The sequence below is a fragment of the Takifugu flavidus genome, chromosome 9 (assembly GCF_003711565.1).
Source record: "Takifugu flavidus isolate HTHZ2018 chromosome 9, ASM371156v2, whole genome shotgun sequence".
NCBI classification, from domain to species: domain Eukaryota; kingdom Metazoa; phylum Chordata; class Actinopteri; order Tetraodontiformes; family Tetraodontidae; genus Takifugu; species Takifugu flavidus.
The window spans coordinates 9,461,936-9,486,364 of record NC_079528.1 but is presented as its reverse complement, the minus strand read 5'-3'; the positions used below and the strand labels follow the sequence as shown (position 1 = coordinate 9,486,364).

The following is a 24,429-nucleotide window of genomic DNA, read 5'->3' as shown; positions in this document are numbered from 1 at the left end:
GTTCTCCAGCCTGACTGGGGGGCCCAGAAAAGGCTCCTGAGGTGGCCTTCACTGACTCCTTCAGGAGGCGAGTCCCTCCACACTGTCCATTTATTTACCCTAACCAAACCTTAACCCTAACTCCAACCCTAATACTAACCCTAACCCTAATGCTAACCTTAACCCTAACCCTAATGCTAACCCTAACCCTAACCCAACTCCAACCCAAACCCAAACCCAAACCCTAACCCTAACCCAACTCCAACCCTAACCCTAACCCTAATGCTAATGCTAACCCTTATGCTAATGCTAACCTTGATGCTAATGCTAACCATGATGCTAATGCTAACCCTAACTCCAACCCTAATGCTAACCCTAATGCTAATGCTAACCTTGATGCTAATGCTAACCTTGATGCTAATGCTAACTCTAACCCTAACCCTAATACTAACCCTAATGCTAACCTTAACCCTAACCCTAACCCTAACCCAACCCTAACCCTAACCCCAACCCTCTCTCACTCATTCTCACACTCACTCACACACAGACACTCACACATGCACATTAGAGCTTTCAAAATATTACGTTAAAAAACATTACGTGCAACTATGCGCGCATGTGCGCTTATGTGCGCGCGTGCGCGTAAGTGCGCTTATGTACGCGTAAGTGCGCGCGCGTGCACGTAAGTGCGCTTATGTACGCGTAAGTGCGCTTATGTACGCGTAAGTGCGCGTAAGTGCGCTTATGTGCGCGGGTGTGCGCGTAAGTGCGCGTGTGTGCTTTAGGAACTCATTTACTTACACACTTACTCATTCTCACACTCACTCACACACAGACACACACACATGCATATAACCCTAACCCTAACTCAATCCCTAACCCTAACCCCAACCCCTAACCCTAACCCTAACCCTAACATCAACCCCCAACCCTAACCCCAACCCCTAACCCTAACCTCAACCTCTAACCCTAACTAACTCTGATTAATTATCCCTCCCCCTATCTGATTCTGATTTCTAAATTGCCCATGATCCTGTTCTCAATCCCTAGCCTCATTATTCCAACCCAAACCGATGTCCCCATACCCAAAACCCAATCTCGTGCCCGCTAAGCCTTGTACCTATCAATCAAACCCACCTCAAACTAAGCCTAAATTTGACTCAGCCCGCATACGGGAGAGCCCACAGGAGGTAGGGTACGAAAAATAGGACAAGTGCAGTGCCACATGGCCTAACGAGGCTAAGGAGAAGGTTGAAGTATAGGGAGGCAAAAGAGAGGAAAGGGAGAAATGAGGTTAAGGAAAGGGGGAGAACCAAGGAAAAGATGGCATGAAGAAGGAGAGGGGAGGAAGGGAAGGATGAAGAGAAAAGGTTAAGTTCAAAAGAGGGAAAAAGGAAATCAAAAGTAAAAATAAAAAGGAATAAAACAGGGGAGATGTTACAGGGAAACACAAATTCAATTAGAAACAGGGGAAACAACAAATACAAAAGATAAAATACAAGGGAAGGGAAGGGACATTTAAATTGAAAATAAAAAAACATGAAAAGCAAAAAGCGATGGGAGTATAAAAGGGGAAACGGAAATTAGAGACCTCAGAAGGTCCAAAGATTCGGAGGGAGCAACATCACAAAATTGAAATGATTAGGAAACGGGAGAAGGGGCAAAAAGCAACGGGACCATTTTTATGTTGACGGCCAAGGGGCCACCATATTTAAAAGATCAGCCCGCCTGATGAAGGCCAAAACTGGCCGAAACGTCGCGGCACCAGGCTGATCGCAACTAAGGCCATAAGAGCCTCAATTTTTGGACACCCCACCACCTTAGGGTGGTGGACATTTAACTTTTGGGTGGGAGTCTCTGCCTGGGACCCCCTTGGATGGCCAGTGCTCTGCTTTCCAGGGGCTTCGCCCCAGGGGAAAGCCTAACCCTAACACCTAACCCTCTAACCCTAACCCTAACCCTAACCCCAACCCTAACCCCAACCCTAACCCCAACCCCTAACCGTAACCCCAACCCCTAACCCTAACCCTAACCCCAACCCCTAACCCCAACCCCTAACCCCAACCCCTAACCCCAACCCCTAACCCCAACCCTTAACCCTAACCCTAACCTCTCCCTAACCCTAACCCCAACCCTTAACCCTAACCCCCCAACCCTAACCCCCTATTCTGAGGACGGGGAGACAAACTTACCACACAAAAAAGAGGAAAAACAGCCAATTTGGGACAGGAGAGTACATAAATTAATTTAAAAATTTAAACAAAAAACTAATTGGATTTAACACAAAAGGATTACAAGAACTTAAATTAAAAAACAAAAGGAAAACACATAATTTGGACTATTGGAGATTTCCTAATACTTGGAAAATTGGAGCAAGAAAATCTTCGAAAAACTCCCTCCACACTCCGCCCTCTGACCGGAGTTTACAAAAGCCCCAATCAGGCGGGAGCTCAGTACCTACCTTGAAAATTTGAATCAGACACATCAGGAAATCGAACGGAGATATAGCATAGATAGCAATAGCAATAGCAACAGCAAAACGAGCTAAGCCTGAAGAAGGTTCTTTTCGGACCGAAACGTTGCAACAAATAGCTCGTTTTCGATTAAAAAATTCGGAAAATACTTACCAACTTCTACATGGCGGAGTACAGAAACGATGACGGGTGGATTCTGGTGTCTCGAGGGCGCAAGCGGAATCAACATCGCCGCCGCCCCGAGCCTCCCAATCCCAGCCGTCATGACTGGCTCCGCCATGATGGCAGGAACCGTGCTCCGGAGGCGGAACACCGCAACGGACGTGACGGGGGACCGTACCGGAGCCGGGAACGTCGCAGCTACGCCTCGGTTACGAGGATGAGTAGCAGACGGGACGACTATGCCCCGCAACAACGCTTCCAGAAGCGAGGCTTCCAGCCGCAATTTTTTGAACCGCGGGGACGTTACTCGGCCCCGCACAATTATCATAAAAATCGCAACGCGCGTTCATATAACAGGGGGAACGCTGCAATGCAACAAAACACAAATAATCGGACAACCATTAACAAAAATAAGCCTAAATCTGATGACCCAGATTTTGGTCTTAAAATTCGAACCATGTTTAAAATAATTAAAATTACCCATCATCTTAACATCACTTTGGCTGAACAGTCCCCTCCCACCATCAGAAAACTGTCTATAAACCTGGCAAACACAATAAAACCTGCAAATCCTAATCAGAGAACAAGTCTTTTATTAGAGGGGAATGCCAGGAACTGGGAGGCAACTACCATGATGATCCTCCGGGATCATTATATGTATGAACTGGAGTTGGAGCTGGGGGCGCTTGCCCAGTTGTCACTCCAGGGATGGGAGGGACCTTTCCAGATTGCCTCCATTTGGGCAAAACGGAACCTGGGCAAACGGCTCCATGGGGAGACTCTGGAGCAGGCACAGGCACACATCATTGCCAGAATGGGAGGTGAGGGGACAATCGGTCCTGCGCCGCCGTCATCCTCTCTCTCCTCCCCTCCTCCTCCTGCTGCAGATCCACCTGCTTTACAGATGGCCAATGACACTGAAACAACACCAGTGGACAAACATACAGTTACAGTTGAGGTGCATCAACCACCAAAACAATTGGAATTGGTTCCCACATCACCTGCTCCACCCAGATCTGTTCAAAAGGTGTCAGTTGGCACGGAAACGGAGGAATCAGGAGGATGGTCACCTATAAGAGAGGAAAATCTTTTAGACATCCCAGCCCAAGATAACCCACCACAGCCACAGAGAACCCCCCGTTCAGCCCACCTACCTACTACGGTAACCTCCTCCCCTAAGCTAAACCCCTGCTGCGTAGTGGAGACGGACTCCATCTTGGATGCTCCGATAGAAACGGACCTGCTCATTGACCTGAGCGAGCAGAAATTGGTCCCTTTGCCCTCACCAGTGGAGGGCACTGGACAGATGGCCAGGAGGCTCAGGTCAGCGGTGCAAAGTAAGCTCAAAATGGATGTAAAAAAAAACCCCCCCAACAACCTTACTCACCTGAACCGGAGACACGCAGAGCCACCAGACACATCCACACAAATAACAAAATGCAGGATTGGGGCCTGAGCGTTACTAAAAAGTGGCTCATTCTGGGGGACTCCAATCTGAGCAGATTCCCCCCATTCACAAATGACCAACTGCAGGTGGAGAGTTACCCAGGGGCAAACCTTAGGCATGCACAGGAGATCCTAAAAAAGGCCACAGTCTACACAGAGGTGGAGCACGTCATCTTGGCCTTTGGCCTTAACAATCGCTCTCAGAAGGAAAGACTCACCTTGTCTGCCCAAATGAGAGCGGCGGTCGAAACGGCAGATGAGCGCTTTCCCAGCGCGGGGATTTGGGTGCCGCTGGTTAACTTTTCCAGTCTCCTCCCTGCAAAAGAACAAAGAAACCTTAAATTTCTAAACTCACAAATTAGGAAAAACTGTCTCTTCATCCCTCTTTTACCTTCCCATCTCTTCTCAACGCTCAATGACCACGTCCATTGGACGAGGGCCACAGCCAGAAACATGCTCCAACACTGGTTTGACCATGTAAACTGCCAGACCCCATAAGCCTGCCTTTTCAGGAGGGGTCTAAAAACGTCATTGTTTTGGCTAAGAAATTTAAATTAACAAAACCACAATTCAAATTATTAAACAGGGGACTCACATTTATCCCAACACAAAGGGACCAACAAGGATCTCCTGGAGCAGGCTAGATGGGACCTGCAGCAATACCACAGGAGACTTAAATTGGCATCCCATTTTCAAAATAGCGGAATGGATGGTGATTCTGAGCCCCCACCGTTCACTCCCAGGTCCACTTGGACTCCGTCCATGGACACACTGCCCCCAGAAGTCCAGACGCTGATCACAGCGGACAAACAATATTTTGACCATAAATTTCGGCCCTGCAGGGTGATGCCTAACCTTAGCCATGAGGAGGCCACAGCCCTGCAGGAGCTGAGACAAAATATCAATATTATCATAAAGCCGGCGGACAAAGGCAGCGCAGTGGTAATTATGGACAGGGAACAATACCTATGGGAAGGCAGGAGACAATTAGAAGATGTGAATTATTACAAAGAATTGGACAAACCTATCTATCTGGAAACAACTAAATTGGTGGAGCAGATCATCAACAAATTATTAGAGAAAAAATTTATAAACAAGAAACAACATAAATACCTGATGGGGAATCCACAGCCCAGGGCCAGACTTTTTTATTTACTCCCTAAAATCCATAAGGATCCGGCCAAGTGGAGCAGGCCGCACATCATTCCTCCGGGCCGCCCTATTGTGAGTGATTGTGATAGTGAAACTTACCACACGGCGGAGTACATTGATTATTTCTTAAATCCCCTCTCATGCAAACACCCCTCATACATTCAGGATACTTACGACTTCATCCAAAAAGTCTCCAAATTGCACGTTCCCTCCAATTCATTTTTATTCACCCTGGACATTGACAGCCTGTACACAAATATTGACATAAATGAAGGCATCCAGGCGGTGAAAAACATTTTCTCTAAATTCCCAAATAAAAAACGACCGGAAAAGGAGCTTCTCCAACTCCTTGATATTAATTTGAGACGAAACGATTTTCAATTTGATAACAAATTTTATTTACAAATTAAGGGAACGGCAATGGGCAAAAAATTTGCACCAGCCTACGCCAACATTTTTATGGCTGAGTGGGAGACATCGGCGTTGGCGGCTTGTGGAAAAAAGCCCTTACATTATTTTAGGTACCTGGATGACATTTGGGGTGTTTGGCATCACACACAGGAGGAATTTGGGGAATTCCTCAATTCACTCAACCGGCACAATCCATCCATCAAACTTAAGTCCACCATAAACAGTGGGTCGGTGGACTTCCTGGACACAACCACATTTAAAGGGGAGAAATTTAACGCCACGAATAACCTTGATGTAAAGGTGTTCTTTAAGGAAACTGACTCACATGCACTACTGCATCGGAGCAGTTTCCACCCTAAACATATTTTTAAAGGCCTGCTAAAATCTCAACTATTGAGATTCCACAGGATATGTACGCACCAGGGAGATTTCATGGAGGCCACCAGGACACTGTTCCGGGCTCTCTCCACCAGAGGATACTCGAGGTCCTTCAGGAGACAGGCTCTCAGAGAGTTCCTCGAGGCAAAGCCGGTCCATGTGTCCTCTGTAGTTCCCCTGGTGACGACATATTCCTTTCCGGCCACCCTACTTATGAAAAACATCAAAAACAATTTTTCAAAAATCCTGAGCAACCACTCCACCTTCTCGGACTGCAGAATCATCGCGGCATATAGAAAAAACAAAAACTTACGGGACCTGTTGGTCAAGGCCAAAATAAGGCCTCTTCCGACGGCAGCGTCCCGAAGCCGCGGTGAATTCTACAAACACAGAGTGTGGATACGGAGCCAGGTACACAAAGATGTTTTTAAGGGGGAAACCCATGGAAGTCCCCACACAAGAAATTGTGTTTACCTGATCACTTGCGGGGTGTGTGGCATTCAGTATGTTGGGGAGACCAGAAACACCCTCCTCCTGCGGTTTACCCAACATAGATATAACATACTTAGAAAAAAGGAAACCCACACCCCGCTGGTGAATCATTTTCTAAACCACGGATGGCCGTCGCTTCAAGCAACGGTCATTGAGCATGACCCCATGTGGTCCACTGTCCAGCGGATCCGGGCTGAATGGCGCTGGATCCTTAAATTGGGCACACAAGTTCCGGGGGGCCTGAACCTAAAATGAGCCGATCCTGGCCTGACATAAGTGATGGCCCGTGCACGGAACTCTGGCGCCGCAAAGCGGCGCCAGAGTTCCTAACCTTAAAAACCTAACCCTAACCCTATAAAAATAAAATACCGAAAAAACTAACCCTAACCCTAAAAGAACCCTAACTCTAACCCTAACCCCTAACCCTAAAACTGAAACCTAGCACCTAACCCTAACCCTAACCCCTAACCCTAACCCCTAACCCTAACCCCAAAACCCAACCCAACCCTAACCCTAACCCTAACCCTAACCCTAACCCTAACCCTAACCCCTAACCCTAACCCCTGCCTAACCTCTAACCCTAACCCTAACCTAACCCTAACCCCTAACCTAACCCTAACCCTCTAACCCTAACCCTAAAACTCTAACCCTAACCCTCTAACCCTAACCCTAACCCTAACCCTGTTGTTCTAAACCAAACTGATGTCCCCATGCCTAAACCCAATCTAGTGCCCGCTACCTTGTACCTGTCAATCAAACCCAACTCAAATTGTCCCCCCAACTAAGCCCGCATACGGGGGGCCCAGAGGAGGAAGGGAAAGAGATACAGGACAAGTGTAGTGCCACATGGCCTAACGAGGCTAAGGTGAAGGCAAAGGTATTGGGAGGCAAAAGAGAGGAAAGGAAAAATTGGGTTAAGGAAAGAGGAGAATTAAAGAAGAGAACAAAAGCAGGGGAGAGGCTATAAAGAGGAAAATATAAGAGGCAAGATACAAGGGAAGGGAGGGGACACTTAAATTAAAAGCAAAAAACATGGAAAGCAAAAAGCGGGGAGTATAAAAGGGGAAACAGAAATTGGACAAGAAACAGAGGGGAAGAAGGAACAAAACGAAAACAAGGGGCAAGATCCAAAAGAAGGGAAGGGAAATTTAAATTGAAAACTAAAAAATACAAGGACAAAATAAGAAAAGTATTTAAAGGCAAAGATAAATGGAACGGCTCATAATTAGAATAGCCACCAAAGAAACAACATGGGAACAGAAGAGGGGAAATCAATTAGAGAAGGGAACAAAGAGAGAAATCGAAAAATTACAATTAGGAGGTGGGAAAGGGACAAAAGCGAGGGACCGATTTTTTGCTAAGGCCAAAAGGCCAACATAATTATTTATGATCAGCCTGCCTGATGAAGGCCAATAGAGGCCGAAACGTCGTACGAGGCTGATCTCAGCTAAGGCCAAGAAGGCCTAATTTTTGGAAACCCCACCACCTTAGGGTGGTGGATATTTAACTTTGGGGATGGGAGTCTCTGCCTGGGACCCCCTTGGATGGCCAGTGCTTTGCTTTCCAGGGGCTTCGCCCCAGGGGAAAGCCTAACCCTAAACCTACCCCCAACCCTAACCCTAACCTCAACCCCCCTAAACCTAACCCCCACCTCCTCCCTAACCCCATCCCCAACCTTCTTCCTAACCCCAACCCTCACCCCAACCCCCCTCCTACCCCTAACCCTAACCCTAACACACCCACAAACATAGAGGGCAATTGAGGGGGAGTCCCAGACCCACAGACCTCAGCCTTGCCACAAAAATCACAAATCATACCATTCATTTCTACTTTTTCACATAGAACCACAACCCTACAGTACACCATTAAACAAAACTTTTCAACCATACTACACCAACATCCGGCCTTCTATAACCACAAGATCATCCTAGCACACAGAAAAAACAGAAACCTCCATTCCATACTCACCACATCCAAATTCCCGGACCAATTCATCACACCCTGACCCAGACATAGCCAACACTACCGAAACAGAAAATTCATTCAAAACACATACACTGGTACAGGGTTCCCCACGCTAGGCCTCACTTCCATCCATTCCACCAACGTAGTCTACATCATCACATGCACCCTCTGCAATAAACATTATATAGGCGAAACACAAAATTCCATACATACCCGTCTAACACAGCACCTTTACAATATAGCAGGAAGTCGACTTGGCACCTCCCTCGTCCGACACTTCCAAGAGCATCCAGTCAGCCACCTTATCATCTCAGGGCTGGAAACCAATAACTGCTGGACAGTGGGACAGAGGAGGAGAGCGGAACGTATATGGATCAACAAATTAGGCACAAAGACACCACATGGCCTCAATGAACACCCCTAGAACCACCCTTCCCCAGTCAGCCAATATAAACAATTTAATATTTTTATAAGCTGAACCAGTTTCTTATTCACCTATCCATTTACTTATTTATCGTCCCCCTACTTTTATTACATAACTTTTTTTTACTCTATTTTATTTTATTTACAATCTGACTGAAGTAACCTGATGTCCTCCTCTCCCTCTCCCCCTCCCCACCCATACCCGGCCTCGAACTTTGACCCCTATTGAGAGGTGACTCTGACCTGCACACCTTGCCATCAGTCCGACCATTAGGCCAGTGCACAAAAAGTTTTAACCCAAACCCTGAACCCCAACCCTAACCCTAACCCTCTAACTCTAACCCTCTAACTCTAACCCTAACCCTAACTCTAACCGTAACTCTAACCCTAACCTAACCCTAACCCTCTAACCCTAACCCTAACCCTAACTCTAACCGTAACTCTAACCCTAACCCTAACCCTAACATGCGTCGGCCAGTGCCTTGCCCTGGTCCCTGTGGGGGGCCTTGAGTGTATACAGCATTCACCTAACTCTAACCCTAACCCTAAGTTTTATCCCAAACCCTGAACCCTGAACCCTAACCCTAACTCTAACCCTAATACTAACCCTAACCCTAATACCCTTGAAATTTAATTCAGAAGGCTGCAAATAAAAAGAAAAGTCATGAATGCCAGTGATGTTTTTTATTATTTGAATTTCAATTTTGCATGTGTGCAATAATAAATTATATATTGTATTGTGTTGAACTTTGCTGGTTCCATGTTCAGTTGTTGAGCAAAACTAGTTTGGGTCCATCCCAAAAGATTCCGTGTTAGAGCTGGAGGAAGATTTTTCTCAATAAATATCAATGTTGGCCCGTGACTTTGTCCCAGTTTAAAATTTTTGCCCACTGGCTATTTGAGTTTGACACCTCTGTTTTATGCCATCACACATTGTCAATCAATAAACCCCCCTCCTACATAAATCAGGAAAGGGGGAGCCTATCCAAGCTACCTTTCAGCAAGAGGTAGGATCAAGTCACCAACTTATTGCAGGGCTAACTAAGATGAACAAATAAGTTAAGACAAATTAAAATATCAAGGCCTGAAACCATTGTTTTGTGACAAAAAATGTTTATGCATGTAATTTAAATTTATTTGATAATCCCTTCCATATAAATACATTTTTTATTAGAACAATCACTATCACATGACCAGTATTTTCTTTACATGGGCAGAATTCATCTGGATTTACAAAAGACATATCACGTTTTCTTTTCCTTTATTCTTTAATTCCAGGTTCAGTGTCAGTGGGGCTCACTCTACTGTTTCTTTTTCACCACATGGGCACAGTCATATTTTCCTCGGACAACTTTGAGTTTTACTCCAGGCAAGTCCTGGGTCCTCCCACCCTCCACCAGCACTACATTGTGTTCCTGTAGATTATGTCCTTCCCCAGGAATAAATGCCACTGCTTCCTTCCCATTAGAGAGCCGTACACGAGCACACTTCCTGTTTGCAGAGTTGGGCTTCTTAGGCTTCCGAATCATCGTCTTGAGCACCACTGCCTTAAGTTGGGGACAACCAAATGTAGCACTGAGAGACCTAGGAGGTGGTTTGGGCTTCCCTTGACGGTGCATCTGGTTGAGGGTTGCCATTGTTCTGTAGAGAGGGTGGCCCATCCATTCAAAACTGTGCAACGATGCTGTTAATAAATTATGGATAAAACATAAAGTTATGACTTATTTGGAAACATGGGAACAATTTTAAACAATCCATATACATCACTCTATAGCCATAAATAAATTAGGTTTATACAAATGAATTATGACACCCTCAAATACTTTCAATCCCTTCCTGAGTGAACTCTTACCGCTTACTTATCTGTGCAAAGCTGCACATATAAATTGCTGAGAGACTCCCTGTGATACAATTCCCCTCTAATGACAATAATAATAACATGAATTCTGATTATTACTTGTACTATTGCTCAGCATCTGTGTCTACTGTATCTTTTCACTAGGAAGATAACAGCTTATTGAAAGCATAATCCAGTCAGCTTTCAGAAAATTTGTATTTTTAATCAAAGTAGGATGATACATTGAAAAATGTACATAACATGATATAAGTGTGGATCAACCTTGGAAAAGAGATGTCAGCGCTGGTCTCAGACACAAGAACAAAGGCATCTGAAACAAAATAATAACTCAATAAAGGAAATAACAGCAAAAACAGCACATGGGATCTAGATACCTAAAAGGCTTGTACTGCTGATACGTTTAATATACGGCTTTTACAGTTAATTCCTAGAACAGCTACATTTCTCTTGAGCTAGTAATACATTCATTTCGAATCAGGTAACCTTAGTTATTGGTGTCATTTGGTTAGCAATAGCCTGATTGACACTTAAATCGACCTCTTTATGGACTACATTTGAGTCGTACAAAAAATCTATTTAAAAATTCTTCAATACATATAAGATGAAGGTGAACTATGATACATAAAATTGTATCGTATAACGTTGACCAAGACCCATTTCATAAATGCTGCGTGGCATTTCCCTCACTTTAAGCTTAAGAAAGTTATATTAACTGTAAAATAAAAACGAACATGCCAGCTAATGTTTTGGGATTGGACGCAACATATACAGTGGCTAACAGCTAACTTTGTTAAACAGCGATTACGAGACGGGGATTGTGAAATAACGTCGCCTGGTGACTCGACGATCGGTAACTACAGTAAAAAAAAGTTGTCAGTTAATTAAGTTAAAGGGTAGAATGTGAGGAGATTTACCGCATCTCAATTGAAGAACGACACAAGGACGAAACAGTAACACGGGGTTAGGCTAACGCAACTACCGGCCCTTGCTCTGTGCGGAAGTGCTACCTAGTAATTCTTCCCCCGAAATCGGGAAAATAATCTCTGTTGAAATATTTTAATGTGTTTGAGTACTAAACGTCCGTTCATCATTTAACAAAAAGGTAGTTGTTACGCTTAAGAGATTTAAAAAAACAAAATCGCTCTCCGAACATACCTTTGCTCATCGCAGGTAGTTGTACGTGAACCTCGTATTTCCACAGGAACCTCAAACGCACCACGCTTGTCTAAGTGTCGATCTTCGTCAGACTTCCGATGCTGAAATGTGTGTTGAGGGAAGAGGTTTTCCTCTGATGGCATAACGGTCATATTTGTGCAAACGTTGAACAATGTTGAAGATTCAACCACAACTGTAGATTCTGCCAGATTCTCCGGGAGGCGTCGTGCATTCAAAAATAAGTTCTGAAATGTTTAAGCAATTCTATGAGCAATTAGGGTTATGTTGTGTTAAGGTTAACCCTAACCCTAACCCTGTTGTTATGTTAGGGTTAACCCTAACCCTGTTATGTAAGGGTTAACCCTAACCCTAATCCTGTCGTTATGTTAGGGTTAACCCTAACCCTAATCCTGTTGTTATGTAAGGGTTAACCCTAACCCTAACCCTGTTGTTATGTTAGGGTTAACCTAACCCTAACCCTGTTGTTATGTTAGGGTTAACCCTAACCCTGTTATGTAAGGGTTAACCCTAACCCTAATCCTGTTGTTATGTAAGGGTTAACCCTAACCCTAACCCTGTTGTTATGTTAGGGTTAACCCTAACCCTGTTGTTATGTTAGGGTTAACCCTAACCCTGTTATGTAAGGGTTAACCCTAACCCTAATCCTGTCGTTATGTTAGGGTTAACCCTAACCCTAATCCTGTCGTTATGTTAGGGTTAACCCTAACCCTAATCCTGTCGTTATGTTAGGGTTAACCCTAACCCTAACCCTGTTATGTAAGGGTTAACCCTAACCCTAATCCTGTTGTTATGTTAGGGTTAACCCTAACCCTAAACCCGTCTTCAACTTTCACCTGCTTAACTCCTCACATGAACAGAACATTTGACCAGGGTTGCCCAAGTTTTTGCAGAACAATATATAGAAATACATAAAAACATATAGAATAACTTAAACTTCCCTTTGACAAACAACCATCACTTTGTTTCACAATATTGATTTTTATTGTGATTTCACACATGTTTATGTGCGTTGATGGATGATGGCTAAGCTGTCATCCATGTTGAACAACACGTCCCCCCCCACAGGACACCCTGGCAGCACCTTCAGGGAGCGGCTGCTCCACCCTCGCTGGGTGAAGGAGAGGTATCGCAGATCTTTCCTAACGGCTGCTGTCAGACTGCACAATAAACATAACGCCCGCTAGCACAATCTGAATATTATATATTCTGATATGTATATAGTATTCACCCTCTGTACTATGTACAGGTGTACAGGGGCCGAGTATCCATTTATCTGGATTATTGTAAATATACATCCTCTTTCTATATTCCAAATTCTATTCTATTTTATCTTAATTTCTCTGCGTGCTCTTGATGTTGTTGCACTGTAAATGTCCCCGTGTGGGACAATAAAGGGCCTGAATCTGAATGGATCCTGATGGTGCTTGCTCTATTCTCAAACACAAAATCAAAAAGGGCAACACAGGCAATATTCCAGGAGACTTGTGCCAGTATGACTGACAACTAACGAGTGAATTGGAGCTTCTTTAGAGCTGACGTAGCAGAGTTCAATCATTGTGGCAAATATATCTGGCTGGACCTTACAGGTTCTGTTTTGAGGCCAAACCTTCATGCGCGCCAACAATTGAAAGACCACTGTTCCAGGACACTTAAAGTCAGCACATCTGGGGGAAACACACAAAGAGGCACAGAGTTTTGGTCAATCCTCTTTGAAATGAACAATTTAATGCTACATTAGAAAATCACTTTAACATTGCAGATCAATTTTCTCAATTTCCTCTGTCTCCTCCATCTGCCCTCTGTACTCGTCCTCCTCTGCTTAGTTGTCCAATAGCAGACGGCTTTGATGGGTTTCTGGCAGGTACAGGATGCTTCATGACACCCCTCATTGGTATTAAGATCCAGGCTTTGACTCGACAATTCCAGGACTCTCCTCAATTTTCAGCCAGTCTTTGGTGGATTTACTGGCATGTTTTGAGTCCGTTAGGTTCAGGAGTCCAGTTCCACTTCAGCTTTAATTTGTCTTTTTACAGATGTTTCTCGAAGGTCCTCAGATACTGTACTCATCTGTGCAAAGGGCATTTTCACAGAGGTCGTGCTCTTTGTCTTCCTTTCACTGTATAGGGGACCACAGTTGCCACCAGAGTCTCATAAAAACTCCTCGGCAGTGGCCCGCACACATCAAATGATCCTAACCTCCTCAGGCCATCAAGGTGACCTTGAGTGGATGGTGTTGAAAGCACAGGAGTCCAAAAATAGAACCCTTACAGTGTTTTCAAAGTCTTACAGGTGAAAAAGTAACGGCAGAATTAATTAATGAGGTCAGATGGGAGCAAACGCCGGAAAGGCTCCCACAGAACTGGAGAACTTTCAAGGCTACACCATTCCAGGAAAATTGATTAAAATAACCAATTTACCCAAATTGAGTGTTACGGTACACTATTTAGAAACACTAACTTACTGATCTATTTTTTGTCATGTAATTATTATATTTTCATTCATCTTAGTTTTGGGGGGACCCTCCAGGTACCTGGGGCCCGACAGGTACCGGTCGCCGTCTTTGCAGCAGGTAGATGATGAATTCAACAAGAGTAAAATCTTGTTGAAATCACATTTCCATTGTTTGCATTTTATGTCATTATTGTTGTGAAAGGGTTACAAAAATGTGCCACATGTAAATACTTCAGTAAAGTTCTGTCTGATGGACAGTCAAAGATGCCACCCATTGATCATGAACACTCATTAACAGAATATCAAAGCACCATCTAATATTAAAATCATTACACACCTGAGGGTGCCGTCAGTCTAGGGGGAGAAGCTCATTTGATCCACCGTGTTGATTTTCAACTGGTTGTCAAGAATCTTGAAGATTTCCTGAATGTTTGGGACATAACCCGACTGAAGCTTTGACCACAGAGGAACATCTGATCATGGAAAAGAAGCACATTTACTTCCCTGACATCAAACCCAAACCAGAGATTCCTGTTAAATCCCAACTCACCATTGAGAGTGACCTCAAAGGCTCCAGTGGACAGAAAATGAGTCTCCATCATGTTACAGAGGAAGTAGGCCATTAGACAGGAGAAGATCTACCAAACAGTAATTGAAACCAATTTAATCGATGGAAATTCTGAGGAGGACATCTTACACACATCATGGGCCTGCACAGCCAGCAACAAGAAACCACTTAAAGGTGGTGGCAAAAGCAGCACAGAATATTATTGGCTTTTATTAAAAATCCTGTCGGACCACTCGCACCCACACCAGGACTCGATTCGCTTAGAGGGCAGCACCGAGAGAAGCCCCGTGTGCAGGACAACGATTTTTACAACTCTTTCAACTTGTGAGTGATCAGACTGGGAAATTCTTGACAATAACCTTGAATTGAATTGAAGCAGATTTATTGCCATTGTTCATGTAATACACAGTATTACACAAGCTAAGAATTTGTCTTGGTGTGACGCTGCGACATTCAACATAAAGAAGACAACACTAGAATAAGATAAATAAAATAAAAATAAGATAAGACATATATACAGTATATACATATACTGTACATATACTTCCTGTTAAATGCAAAACTGATTTTTAATGAATTCCTTTTAAAAATTGGGTTTAGATGTACATTTTCTTTCTAAACACATATCAGTCATATTTTCTGTTCACTAAGGGAACTGGTCCTACATATTCCATGTACAGGTTTGTGTATAGACACAATTAAGAATACTAGTGTTTTTTATTGCCATTATTATAAATGCCACATTAAGACATATACAACATAATTGCTCTAATTAACAATCACAAAGATCAGCATTGATCATTTCATGTATTTCTTCTGCATAAACACTGAATATTAAATAGGAAAATAGCTTCAGTCTGCGTGCACTGCAGGAGGAAAGTTTCCAGAACCTGTATTTTTTTGATAATCTTACAGCCAAAATAATTTCTCAATCTGAATTCAATACCCTAGAGAGACAAAGTCAAAATAGAATTGTTAGATTTCAAAACTTTTAAAAAAAATTAAACATTACATGGACATAAGTACTATATTCAGATTTCTGATTATATCCAGGGTTTAGAGGGTTAGGGGGTTAGGGTTAGAGGGGTTAGGGTTAGAGGGTTAGGGTTAGATCGTCTTGGTGAGGGTTAGGAATTAGAGGGTTAGGGTTAGAGGGTTAGGGTTTAGGGGGTTAGGGTTAGAGGGTTAGGGTTTAGGGGGTTAGGGTTTAGGGGGTAGGGTTTAGGGGGTTAGGGGGTTAGGGTTAGGGGTTAGGGTTTAGGGGGTTAGGGTTAGGGGGTTAGGGTTTAGGGGGTTAGGGTTAGAGGGTTAGGGTTAGGGGTTAGGGTTAGATCGTCTTGGTGAGGGTTAGGAATTAGAGGGGTTAGGGTTAGAGGGTTAGGGTTTAGGGGGTTAGGGTTAGAGGTTAGGGTTTAGGGGGGTTAGGGTTAGAGGGTTAGAGGGTTAGGGTTTAGGGGGTTAGAGGGTTAGGGTTAGAGGGGTTAGGTTAGATCGTCTTGGTGAGGGTTAGGAATTAGAGGGTTAGGGTTTAGGGGGTTAGGGTTAGAGGGGTAGGGTTAGATCGTCTTGGTGAGGGTTAGGAATTAGAGGGTTAGGGTTAGGGTTTAGGGGGTTAGGGTTAGAGGGGTTAGGGTTAGAGGGGTTAGGGTTAGAGGGTTAGGTTAGATCGTCTTGGTGAGGGTTAGGAATTAGAGGGTTAGGGTTAGAGGGTTAGGGTTTAGGGGGTTAGGGTTAGGGTTAGATCGTCTTGGTTAGGGTTAGGGTTAGAGGTTAGGGTTAGAGGGGTTAGAGGGTTAGGGTTAGATCGTCTTGGTTAGGGTTAGAGGGTTAGGGTTAGATCGTCTTGGTTAGGGTTAGAGGGTTAGGGTTAGAGGGTTAGGGTTAGATCGTCTTGGTTAGGGTTAGAGGGTTAGGGTTAGATCGTCTTGGTTAGGGTTAGAGGGTTAGGGTTAGAGGGTTAGGGTTAGATCGTCTTGGTTAGGGTTAGAGGGTTAGGGTTAGATCGTCTTGGTTAGGGTTAGAGGGGTTAGGGTTAGATCGTCTTGGTTAGGGTTAGAGGGTTAGGGGTTAGATCGTCTTGGTTAGGGTTAGCTCGTCTTGGTGATCTTTTCCAGATTCACACCAAACAAGTGTTTTCACTCTGCAGCATTTGAAGAAACAGAATATTTAGGGTTAGGGTGTTGTTGCTGTTTCTTTTCCTGGTTTCTGTCATTTTTTTTTTGCATTTATTTTCATAAATGTTTTTAGGGTTAGGGTTAGGGTTATTCCCTATAACATGTGTGTTAAATTCCTGTTAAATTCAGCTTAATACAACTTTCCTAAACTATTGCCTTGTTACATCTTCTCCAAGGGGCACAGAAAATCAGGAAAATGTTTCCTTGTGATGTAAAAGAAAAGTACCAAAAGCAAGTACTGTTTTTGTAGAGCTACAGATGCTGCTGCCTGATTGACTACCAATCAGCCCATCTGAATCTCTTACCTTGTTCTCCTGACTCCAGATCCAAGCTCTCGGAGTATCGAGGCCAAGAAGGATGAAGGGATTCTGACCACTGATAATAAGGAGGATGGAAAGCATCTTCAGGTAGGAAAACAGGCTGCCCATCAACCTTAACACAAAACAGGTGAAAAGTGAGCTCTCATTGGTAAATAACTTACTGCCAGCACTTCAGGTGATCGGTCAGCTAGCATGTTAACAAACACATGATAACTCAACTCACTTGTTGAAGGGAGTCGGAGGGTAATTTTCTCCTTCAATGCGTATGCCCGGGTACAGCTGGTTTATTGCCCGCGAGTACTCTTGGAATACTTTGCTGTAGCCTCAGGAGATACTGGAAAACATGATGGGCCAGTTATTAGGGTTAGGGTCAGGGTTAGGGTTGAGGTTAGGGTCAGGGGTGAACAAGTCAATGAACAATGGTAGAGCAAGAATAGGACGCAGACACGACTTACACTGAGAAACACAATCAAGCCACTATGCAACTGAGACCAATGTGAATGAAATCGTACCATATGGTCCTAATTTACCTGATATAAGTGCTACTACCAACAAACAGCTATTGAAAGGGACTGCAGAGGGATATAAACATGAGAGGAGAGATAGGAGGAGAAAGATAAGTGATGAACAGAAAATAGAATCGTCTTAATATTTAGACGATTGAAAAATAACGTTCAAATCTATAAGGTATCGTACTGCAGCCAGATTACCATTTTTAATTATGACGCCAGTTAGCATGTAGCAGCGCAGCTAACTCACCAGTACTGGAACTTGAGGACCGGCCCGTTGTACAGAGTTGACTTGGGTTTAGCCTGGCCAGGGTCTCGGTAAAGGCTCGAAGTTGTGACCTGACCTCGCTGGAGACCCGTTCTCACAAGATAAATGTCCCTGGCCGTCAGGGCTGTGAAAAGGAGCAGAGCCGACAGCACACCGATCTGGTTGTACTCCGCCATACTTGTTTATTCAGCGGAAACCGGAAGCATTGTTTCTTATTCACCACAGTAAGAGCCGGGGAAAAGCCTTATCTTTAAAATTTTGGAATCGATTTTGTGATTGGTGATGACAAAACATTTTGAATCAGCTGTCATTTAATGTTTTTTTTTATTACATTTGATTATAGGGAAATCCTTTCCCTATAATGAGGTCGTGTATAGTGTCGGCCTATACAAGACCTCATTATAGGAAGGATTAAAAGGATTAAAAGAAATAATGTTTCAAAGTTGCTCCCAATTTCGTCAGTCTTGATAAATATGTGAAAATAATTAGATGTTAAATTTAGATGTTAAATTAGTTAAATTAGATGTTCTTAAAAAAAATTAACCATAAATAAAGCGGTTTCTCGTTGTATTACTTTGAAAGTATATATGCTTGTTTCCGGTTTTGTTCAAAAGCTTGTAGTAGTTTACCGACTTTTCGCCGTTGTCACTATAGTGGAATTAGATTAATGAGTATAATTCACAAGTTTTATTTGTATAATATAATTTTACTTGGGGAAATTAAAAAAAACCTCGCCATCTTGCGTCACAATTACTCGACGCACAGCAGTAAACACCGTGACGTCATCTTTGGAGGTCTTTGCGGCGTGTGTATGAAGGGATGAAGGTGAAAAGAAAAGAATAAAAATTTAATTGTATCAATTATTTTTCTGTAAACTGTTCCTCACGATCTGTTTAAATTGCATGTCACTTGCACACCGACGTTAAACAGGTATGTTCACTTCTTACGTCAACACATTTTTAAGTAAAATCAATTTGATATGATGATCGTGTAGATGTTCTATTTTGCCATTTAATTAAGTTATTGTTAGTAAAAAAAAATGTAATCATATAAACTACGAGCCAACCACTCTGAAATGAACTGATTAAAAGACCAATTAGACAGAAGACATAACCAGAATTTTACAGACTAAACACTTGGTGTTATGATTATACTGTATATTATATATGACAGCTGGCAGCTGCCTTGTCCCTTAATTTGAAAACTCAATCACGCCGTTTTTAATCCAAGTCTTTTTTTAGGTCAACATGTTCATTATGAAGTTCCTGCAACCCCCACCACGCAGAGTCAGGTGTTCTGTGGTGGCCAGGGCACTTCCCCCTGGTTACACCTGGTCTGCCCCTGCTGCCTGCTGTCCCGGAGTACCTGTAAATTTAGCTTTGGGTGTCAGGACTTTATCAAATATGAGGACCTTCTCAGCAATCAGGACTCCCTTATGTCCCAAGACTCTGTCAGGAAGCAGAGTTTTTTTAAAAGATGGGTCATTGTTGGGATTGAGCGTTGTGTCGAGGGCTCAGTCCATGTCAGGCAACAGCACAAGTGCCGGTTCTGGCTGGTATAACAGTCTGGCAGAATCGGGTCCAGTGCACCTCTGTGAACAGTATCTGATGGGAGTGCAGCAGGTGACTGGGTTTCCATGGTGGTTGAGCATCATCATGTCAACAGTGATGGTCAGGACGCTGATCACTCTACCTCTCGCGACCTACCAGGTGGTCATCATTGCCAAGGTCAGTGACAGAGGACACAACTCATTTAGTTTGATGTACAGCGCTGATTAGGCCATAGATAAACTGATCAGGACCACAGCTGTATATTTTCCTCCCCCTCTCTTCTGTTAACCTTCTGCCAAGCTCAAGGTCAGGTATGGATGTCATTGTGTTTTCTCAGGCCTCACCATGGTAACATCACTCTGATTTTAGGTGGAGGCACTACAGGCTGAAATCTCTGAGCTGGCAAAGAGGCTTCGATATGAAGTTTCGTTTCAAGGAAAAGAGAGAGGCTGGACCGAAAGAGAAAAACGGTAAGAAACACATAAGTAAAAGAAATGGAAACCTTACTGATTCCTGAAGAAGAATCTACCTCATTTGCCTCATATTCATAAACTAATTGGAACAATCCGAGCTTCTAACATCTGTTAAATATGATCCAATATGGATCCACAGTTTCTTTGGTCCTGCTTCTGATCCAGTTTAGTTTAATTCATTGATCTAAACTTAATTTTAATTCCTGCAGTAATACCGAACAGAGCTAAGAGGCTTGCTCACACTGTGGATTAAAAGTAAGTTTTCAAAAACACGGTGAAGTTTCAAACAGACAGGAAGGGAGCACTCGTTTGAAGTTTGTTTGGAGCCTTTTCTGTCATAGTTGTAAGTCACCTGAGCCAGTTGGGGCTAACCCTAACCCTAACCAGTTGGGGCTAACCCTAACCAGTTGGGGCTAACCCTAACCAGTTGGGGTTAACCCTAACCAGTTGGGGCTAACCCTAACCAGTTGGGGCTAACCCTAACCCTAACCCTTTAAAATGGCAGAGTGCATCATCTTCCAACACTGAGCTGGAGAAGTTTCAAGGACTGGACTGTAGAATCTTTGCTTTCTCCTTTGAACCACCCAACCAACAGATTTTGGTCTGGACGCGTTCTTCTGGAATGGTGTCCATATTTCTAAAAGGTTTGGGTTCAGTTTACTTCAAGTAAAAGTCAGATTCAGATTCCTTTATTTGTCCCACAATGGGGAAATTTACAGCACAACAGCAGCAAAAACACGCAGAGAAAAAAAATCAAAATAAGAATAGAAAATATATAAAAAAGAATATACAGTATATGTCCAGGGGACATCCCAGGACAGAGCTGGCCCTCCTCACCAGTCTGTCCATCCTCCTCCTGTCCCTGTCCAGGGGACATCCCAGGACAGAGCTGGCCCTCCTCACCAGTCTGTCCATCCTCCTCCTGTCCCTGTCCAGGGGACATCCTAGGACAGAGCTGGCCCTCCTCACCAGTCTGTCCATCCTCCTCCTTTCCCTGTCCAGGGGACATCCCAGGACAGAGCTGGCCTTCCTCACCAGTCTGTCCATCCTCCTCCTGTCCCTGTCCGTGATGCTACTGGACCAGCAGACTATCCCATAATAGATGGCTGATCCCACCACAGAGTCATAGAAAGTCCTCAGGAGGGGTCCCTGCACTCCCAAAGACCTCAGCCTCCTGAGCAGGAACAGTCTGCTATTGCCCTTCTTGACAAGGGCGTCTGTGTTGTGTGTCCAGTCCAGGTTATTGTTTAGGTGAACACCCAGGTACTTATAGGTCTTCACAACGTCGATGTCCGTTCCCAGGTGTTCACCGGTGCAGGCGGGGGGTTGTTACGCCTGCGGAGATCCACCACCAGCTCCTTGGTTTTGCTAGCGTTGATCTGGAGGTTTTTCCGCAGGCTCCAGTCCACTCAATCACAGGACTGAGTTCTTTGCAGTAGTTCAGGTTGTGAGGAAAAGCAATGTTCCACTTCAGTTTTATCTGATTTTAGGTTCCAGTTCCAGAAGCACCTGCGTCATCTGGTGTCGCAGCTCTACATCAGGGACAACTGCCACCCATTCAAGGCAAGCCTGCTAGTTTGGGTTCAGCTGCCTCTGTGGATCAGCCTCTCTCTGGCTTTGCGTAACCTGAGTCTGAATCAACCTGGTAAGCTTGCATTGACTCCTGAGCAGTTGTCTGTGGTTCACAACTAATTATCTGTTGTGCAGCAGGGCAGTGTGGTCTCACAACAGGAGGTGCTCTGTGGTTTCCAGACCTGACCTCCCCCGACTCCACATGGATCTTGCCCTTGTGTCTTGGACTCACCAACCTGCTCATTGTAGAGGTCAGTATGCTTTGTGCAGAGCACTTGTCAATCAACCCCCCCTCCTTTTTTCTGTCAATTTCACAACCTACACGGTCAAAGCAAATGACTCTTCGCATGAGCCACCCTGTTAACCATCCCTAACACCCTGTTACCCTAACCCCAACACCCTGTTAACCATCCCTAACACCATGTTAACCATCCCTAACACCCTGTTAACCATAACCCCAACACCCTGTTAACCCTAACCCCAATACCTGTTAACCCTAACCCCAACACCCTGTTAACCCTAACCCCAATACCTGTTCACCATCCCTAACACCCTGTTAACCCTAACCCCAACACCCTGTTAACCATCCTTAACACCCTGTTAACCATCCCTAACACCCTGTTAACCCTAACCCCAACACCCTGTTAACCATCCCTAACACCCTGTTAACCCTAACCCCAACACCCTGTTAACCATCCCTAACACCCTGTTAACCCTAACCCCAACACCCTGTTAACCATCCCTAACACCCTGTTAACCCTAACCCCAACACCCTGTTAACCACCCCTAACACCCTGTTAACCATCCCTAACACCCTGTTAACCCTAACCCCAACACCCTGTTCACCCTAACCCAACACCCTGTTAACCCTAACCCCAACACCCTGTTAACCACCCCTAACACCCTGTTAACCATCCCTAACACCCTGTTAACCCTACCCCAACACCCTGTTCACCCTAACCCAACACCCTGTTAACCCTAACCCCAATACCTGTTAACCATCCCTAACACCCTGTTAACCCTAACCCCAACACCCTGTTAACCATCCCTAACACCCTGTTAACCAATACTTCTGTTGTTTATGTTCATTCATATTTCTTCTTCTTGTTCAGGTGTTTTCTTTGCAGAAACTCAACCAATCTCGTTTTCAGAGGCTCACCACAAATTTCATCCGGGTTTTCTCAGTGTTGATGATTCCAGTTGCTGCTTCAGTCCCTTCTGTAAGTTAAATATCAAATCACAGTAGTTTCCCCACTGAATTGGATCCTGAAAAACACACAAAGGGCTTAATGGTAATCAGCTTAAGTGCGACGTGTTAAGGGTTTAAGTGTACGTGTACCAGCCTCGGGTTCAGGATTTCGGGTTTCTACATTCTTGCGAATTCGAAGGTTCCAAACATGGAGCTGCTCAGGTGTTTTACAAAGAATTTAACCCCTGCGATTATGACTACGATATCTGACCACACATTGATCAGCTTCCCAACATCATGATGATAATAAAACTTTCTCTCATATATCAGAATATGTAGAAAAATAAAAGTGATCCAAGATGAGAAATATCAATAGTTTTTGGTCAGATTTTGTTATTTACTCTTAAGTTTAATACATCAGATTTAATTATCTTTCAAACATTTTAAGGTTACAGATAATTACGTCAGCTCATTTACTACCGAAGCAGGTGCTAATGCTAACGGGGGCCATCAAATTCAGGATTATTTGCATCATTAGTAATCATATTTAGTTTAATATATCAAATTTACATCAGAGCACATACATTTTCCCTGTTGGAAGTAACTTTTGGCAAACAAAATTGTGTTTAAAGGGTTTAAATATTGCTTTGGTTTTAATCACTATTCACATCTGCTATAAAGCTTGATTGACAGCTGGCCTCTGCTCACAAATATATCAAGTAGGTGTTTTAGTAGGAAACTGGTGGCAGATTAATCAGCTTCACATGATGGTTCCAACACTTCTGTGCAGTGAGAAGTTTTTGCTGTTGTCATCTCTGGTTCTCAGAGTCTAACACCAGTTGTCTCTCCTAGTCCATGGCACTATACTGGTTCTCTTCCAGCCTGGTGGGATTCTGTCACAACCTGGTCCTACGCTCTCCTACAGCCCATAAACTACTCAAGTTGCAAGCTCAACGTTCAGATACTCCATACAGAGACCTGCTAACAGCATTTGTCAACAAGTACTGCAAGTAAATGCTCTGATAGCATGTATATACCTTCGATACCATAAAGGCGCCACAGGTGTTCACTGCAAATAAAAGACATTTGACATTTGTTGCAATCAGCCCTTTTTGACTGAACTGGGATAACATTTTGACTTTTCCCCCGTTTTCCTGGTTATTATCTGATTATTGCCCCTGAAGCTGTAAATTCATGACATCAGAATAATCTAGTATCAAATCAAATCAAATCAATCTTTATTTATATGGCACTTTTCATACGCTAGGTAGCACAAAGTGCCTCACAAAGGATAAAAACAGCAAAGAGAACAACAGAATTAAGAAAAGGACAGACACACACACATGCATACAACACACTTACACACACACCCACACACATAAACAAGCTGAGGCAAGCTGAGACATGGCTGGGCACCGAGACCTGAGGCGAAGGAGACG

The 24,429-nt window shown here is 43.9% G+C and overlaps 4 protein-coding genes and 1 long non-coding RNA gene across 22 annotated transcripts; 2 read left to right on the top strand and 3 right to left on the bottom strand.

Moving 5' to 3' along the window:
• Positions 1-3,191: 3,191 nt before the first annotated feature.
• Positions 3,192-6,792, bottom strand: LOC130531637 (uncharacterized). 12 transcript variants are annotated; one of them, XR_008952162.1, is made up of 14 exons: positions 6,477-6,752; positions 6,316-6,382; positions 6,045-6,212; positions 5,739-5,864; positions 5,388-5,459; positions 5,175-5,280; positions 4,792-4,949; positions 4,657-4,712; positions 4,453-4,580; positions 4,280-4,377; positions 4,003-4,172; positions 3,770-3,913; positions 3,617-3,685; positions 3,192-3,532 (listed from the first exon to the last, which is right to left on the bottom strand). XR_008952162.1 is itself a non-coding variant. In XM_057043721.1 (9 exons), exons 5-9 carry the CDS (start codon positions 4,923-4,925, stop codon positions 3,419-3,421), a joined length of 564 nt encoding a protein of 187 aa, XP_056899701.1. In that variant the 5' UTR covers positions 4,926-4,949; positions 5,175-5,280; positions 5,388-5,459; positions 5,739-5,864; positions 6,045-6,755; the 3' UTR covers positions 3,192-3,418. The 12 variants fall into 12 exon arrangements, 3 of the variants coding, with proteins under 3 accessions (XP_056899701.1, XP_056899702.1, XP_056899700.1); XR_008952163.1 differs by having other exon boundaries at positions 6,045-6,209; XR_008952160.1 differs by having other exon boundaries at positions 6,316-6,755.
• A 3,339-nt stretch (positions 6,793-10,131) lies between these two features.
• Positions 10,132-12,089, bottom strand: mrps12 (mitochondrial ribosomal protein S12). 3 transcript variants are annotated; one of them, XM_057043674.1, is made up of 3 exons: positions 11,896-12,089; positions 11,002-11,050; positions 10,132-10,566 (listed from the first exon to the last, which is right to left on the bottom strand). In XM_057043674.1, exons 2-3 carry the CDS (start codon positions 11,048-11,050, stop codon positions 10,184-10,186), a joined length of 432 nt encoding a protein of 143 aa, XP_056899654.1. In that variant the 5' UTR covers positions 11,896-12,089; the 3' UTR covers positions 10,132-10,183. The 3 variants fall into 3 exon arrangements, with proteins under 3 accessions (XP_056899654.1, XP_056899653.1, XP_056899655.1); XM_057043673.1 differs by lacking the exon at positions 11,896-12,089 and adding an exon at positions 11,655-11,790; XM_057043675.1 differs by lacking the exons at positions 11,002-11,050; positions 11,896-12,089 and adding an exon at positions 10,735-10,964.
• A 785-nt stretch (positions 12,090-12,874) lies between these two features.
• On the bottom strand, positions 12,875-18,400 carry selenot2 (selenoprotein T, 2). Its single transcript, XM_057043671.1, has 6 exons — positions 18,189-18,400; positions 17,653-17,763; positions 17,415-17,541; positions 14,918-15,005; positions 14,705-14,840; positions 12,875-13,580 (listed from the first exon to the last, which is right to left on the bottom strand). Exons 1-5 carry the CDS (start codon positions 18,380-18,382, stop codon positions 14,722-14,724), a joined length of 639 nt encoding a protein of 212 aa, XP_056899651.1. The 5' UTR covers positions 18,383-18,400; the 3' UTR covers positions 12,875-13,580; positions 14,705-14,721.
• On the top strand, positions 15,996-17,122 carry LOC130531597 (uncharacterized). 2 transcript variants are annotated; one of them, XR_008952140.1, is made up of 4 exons: positions 15,996-16,096; positions 16,400-16,498; positions 16,761-16,951; positions 16,994-17,122. It is a non-coding gene; the product is annotated as an uncharacterized LOC130531597 (long non-coding RNA). The 2 variants fall into 2 exon arrangements; XR_008952141.1 differs by lacking the exon at positions 15,996-16,096 and adding an exon at positions 16,193-16,255.
• A 482-nt stretch (positions 18,401-18,882) lies between the features above and the next one.
• LOC130531590 (cytochrome c oxidase assembly protein COX18, mitochondrial) lies at positions 18,883-24,092 on the top strand. 4 transcript variants are annotated; one of them, XM_057043663.1, is made up of 7 exons: positions 18,883-19,031; positions 19,448-19,933; positions 20,126-20,226; positions 21,720-21,874; positions 21,940-22,052; positions 22,914-23,021; positions 23,843-24,092. In XM_057043663.1, exons 1-7 carry the CDS (start codon positions 19,026-19,028, stop codon positions 24,002-24,004), a joined length of 1,131 nt encoding a protein of 376 aa, XP_056899643.1. In that variant the 5' UTR covers positions 18,883-19,025; the 3' UTR covers positions 24,005-24,092. The 4 variants fall into 4 exon arrangements, with proteins under 4 accessions (XP_056899643.1, XP_056899645.1, XP_056899642.1 ...); XM_057043665.1 differs by having other exon boundaries at positions 21,937-22,052; positions 23,872-24,092; XM_057043662.1 differs by having other exon boundaries at positions 18,885-19,031; positions 21,937-22,052.
• Positions 24,093-24,429: the final 337 nt, after the last annotated feature.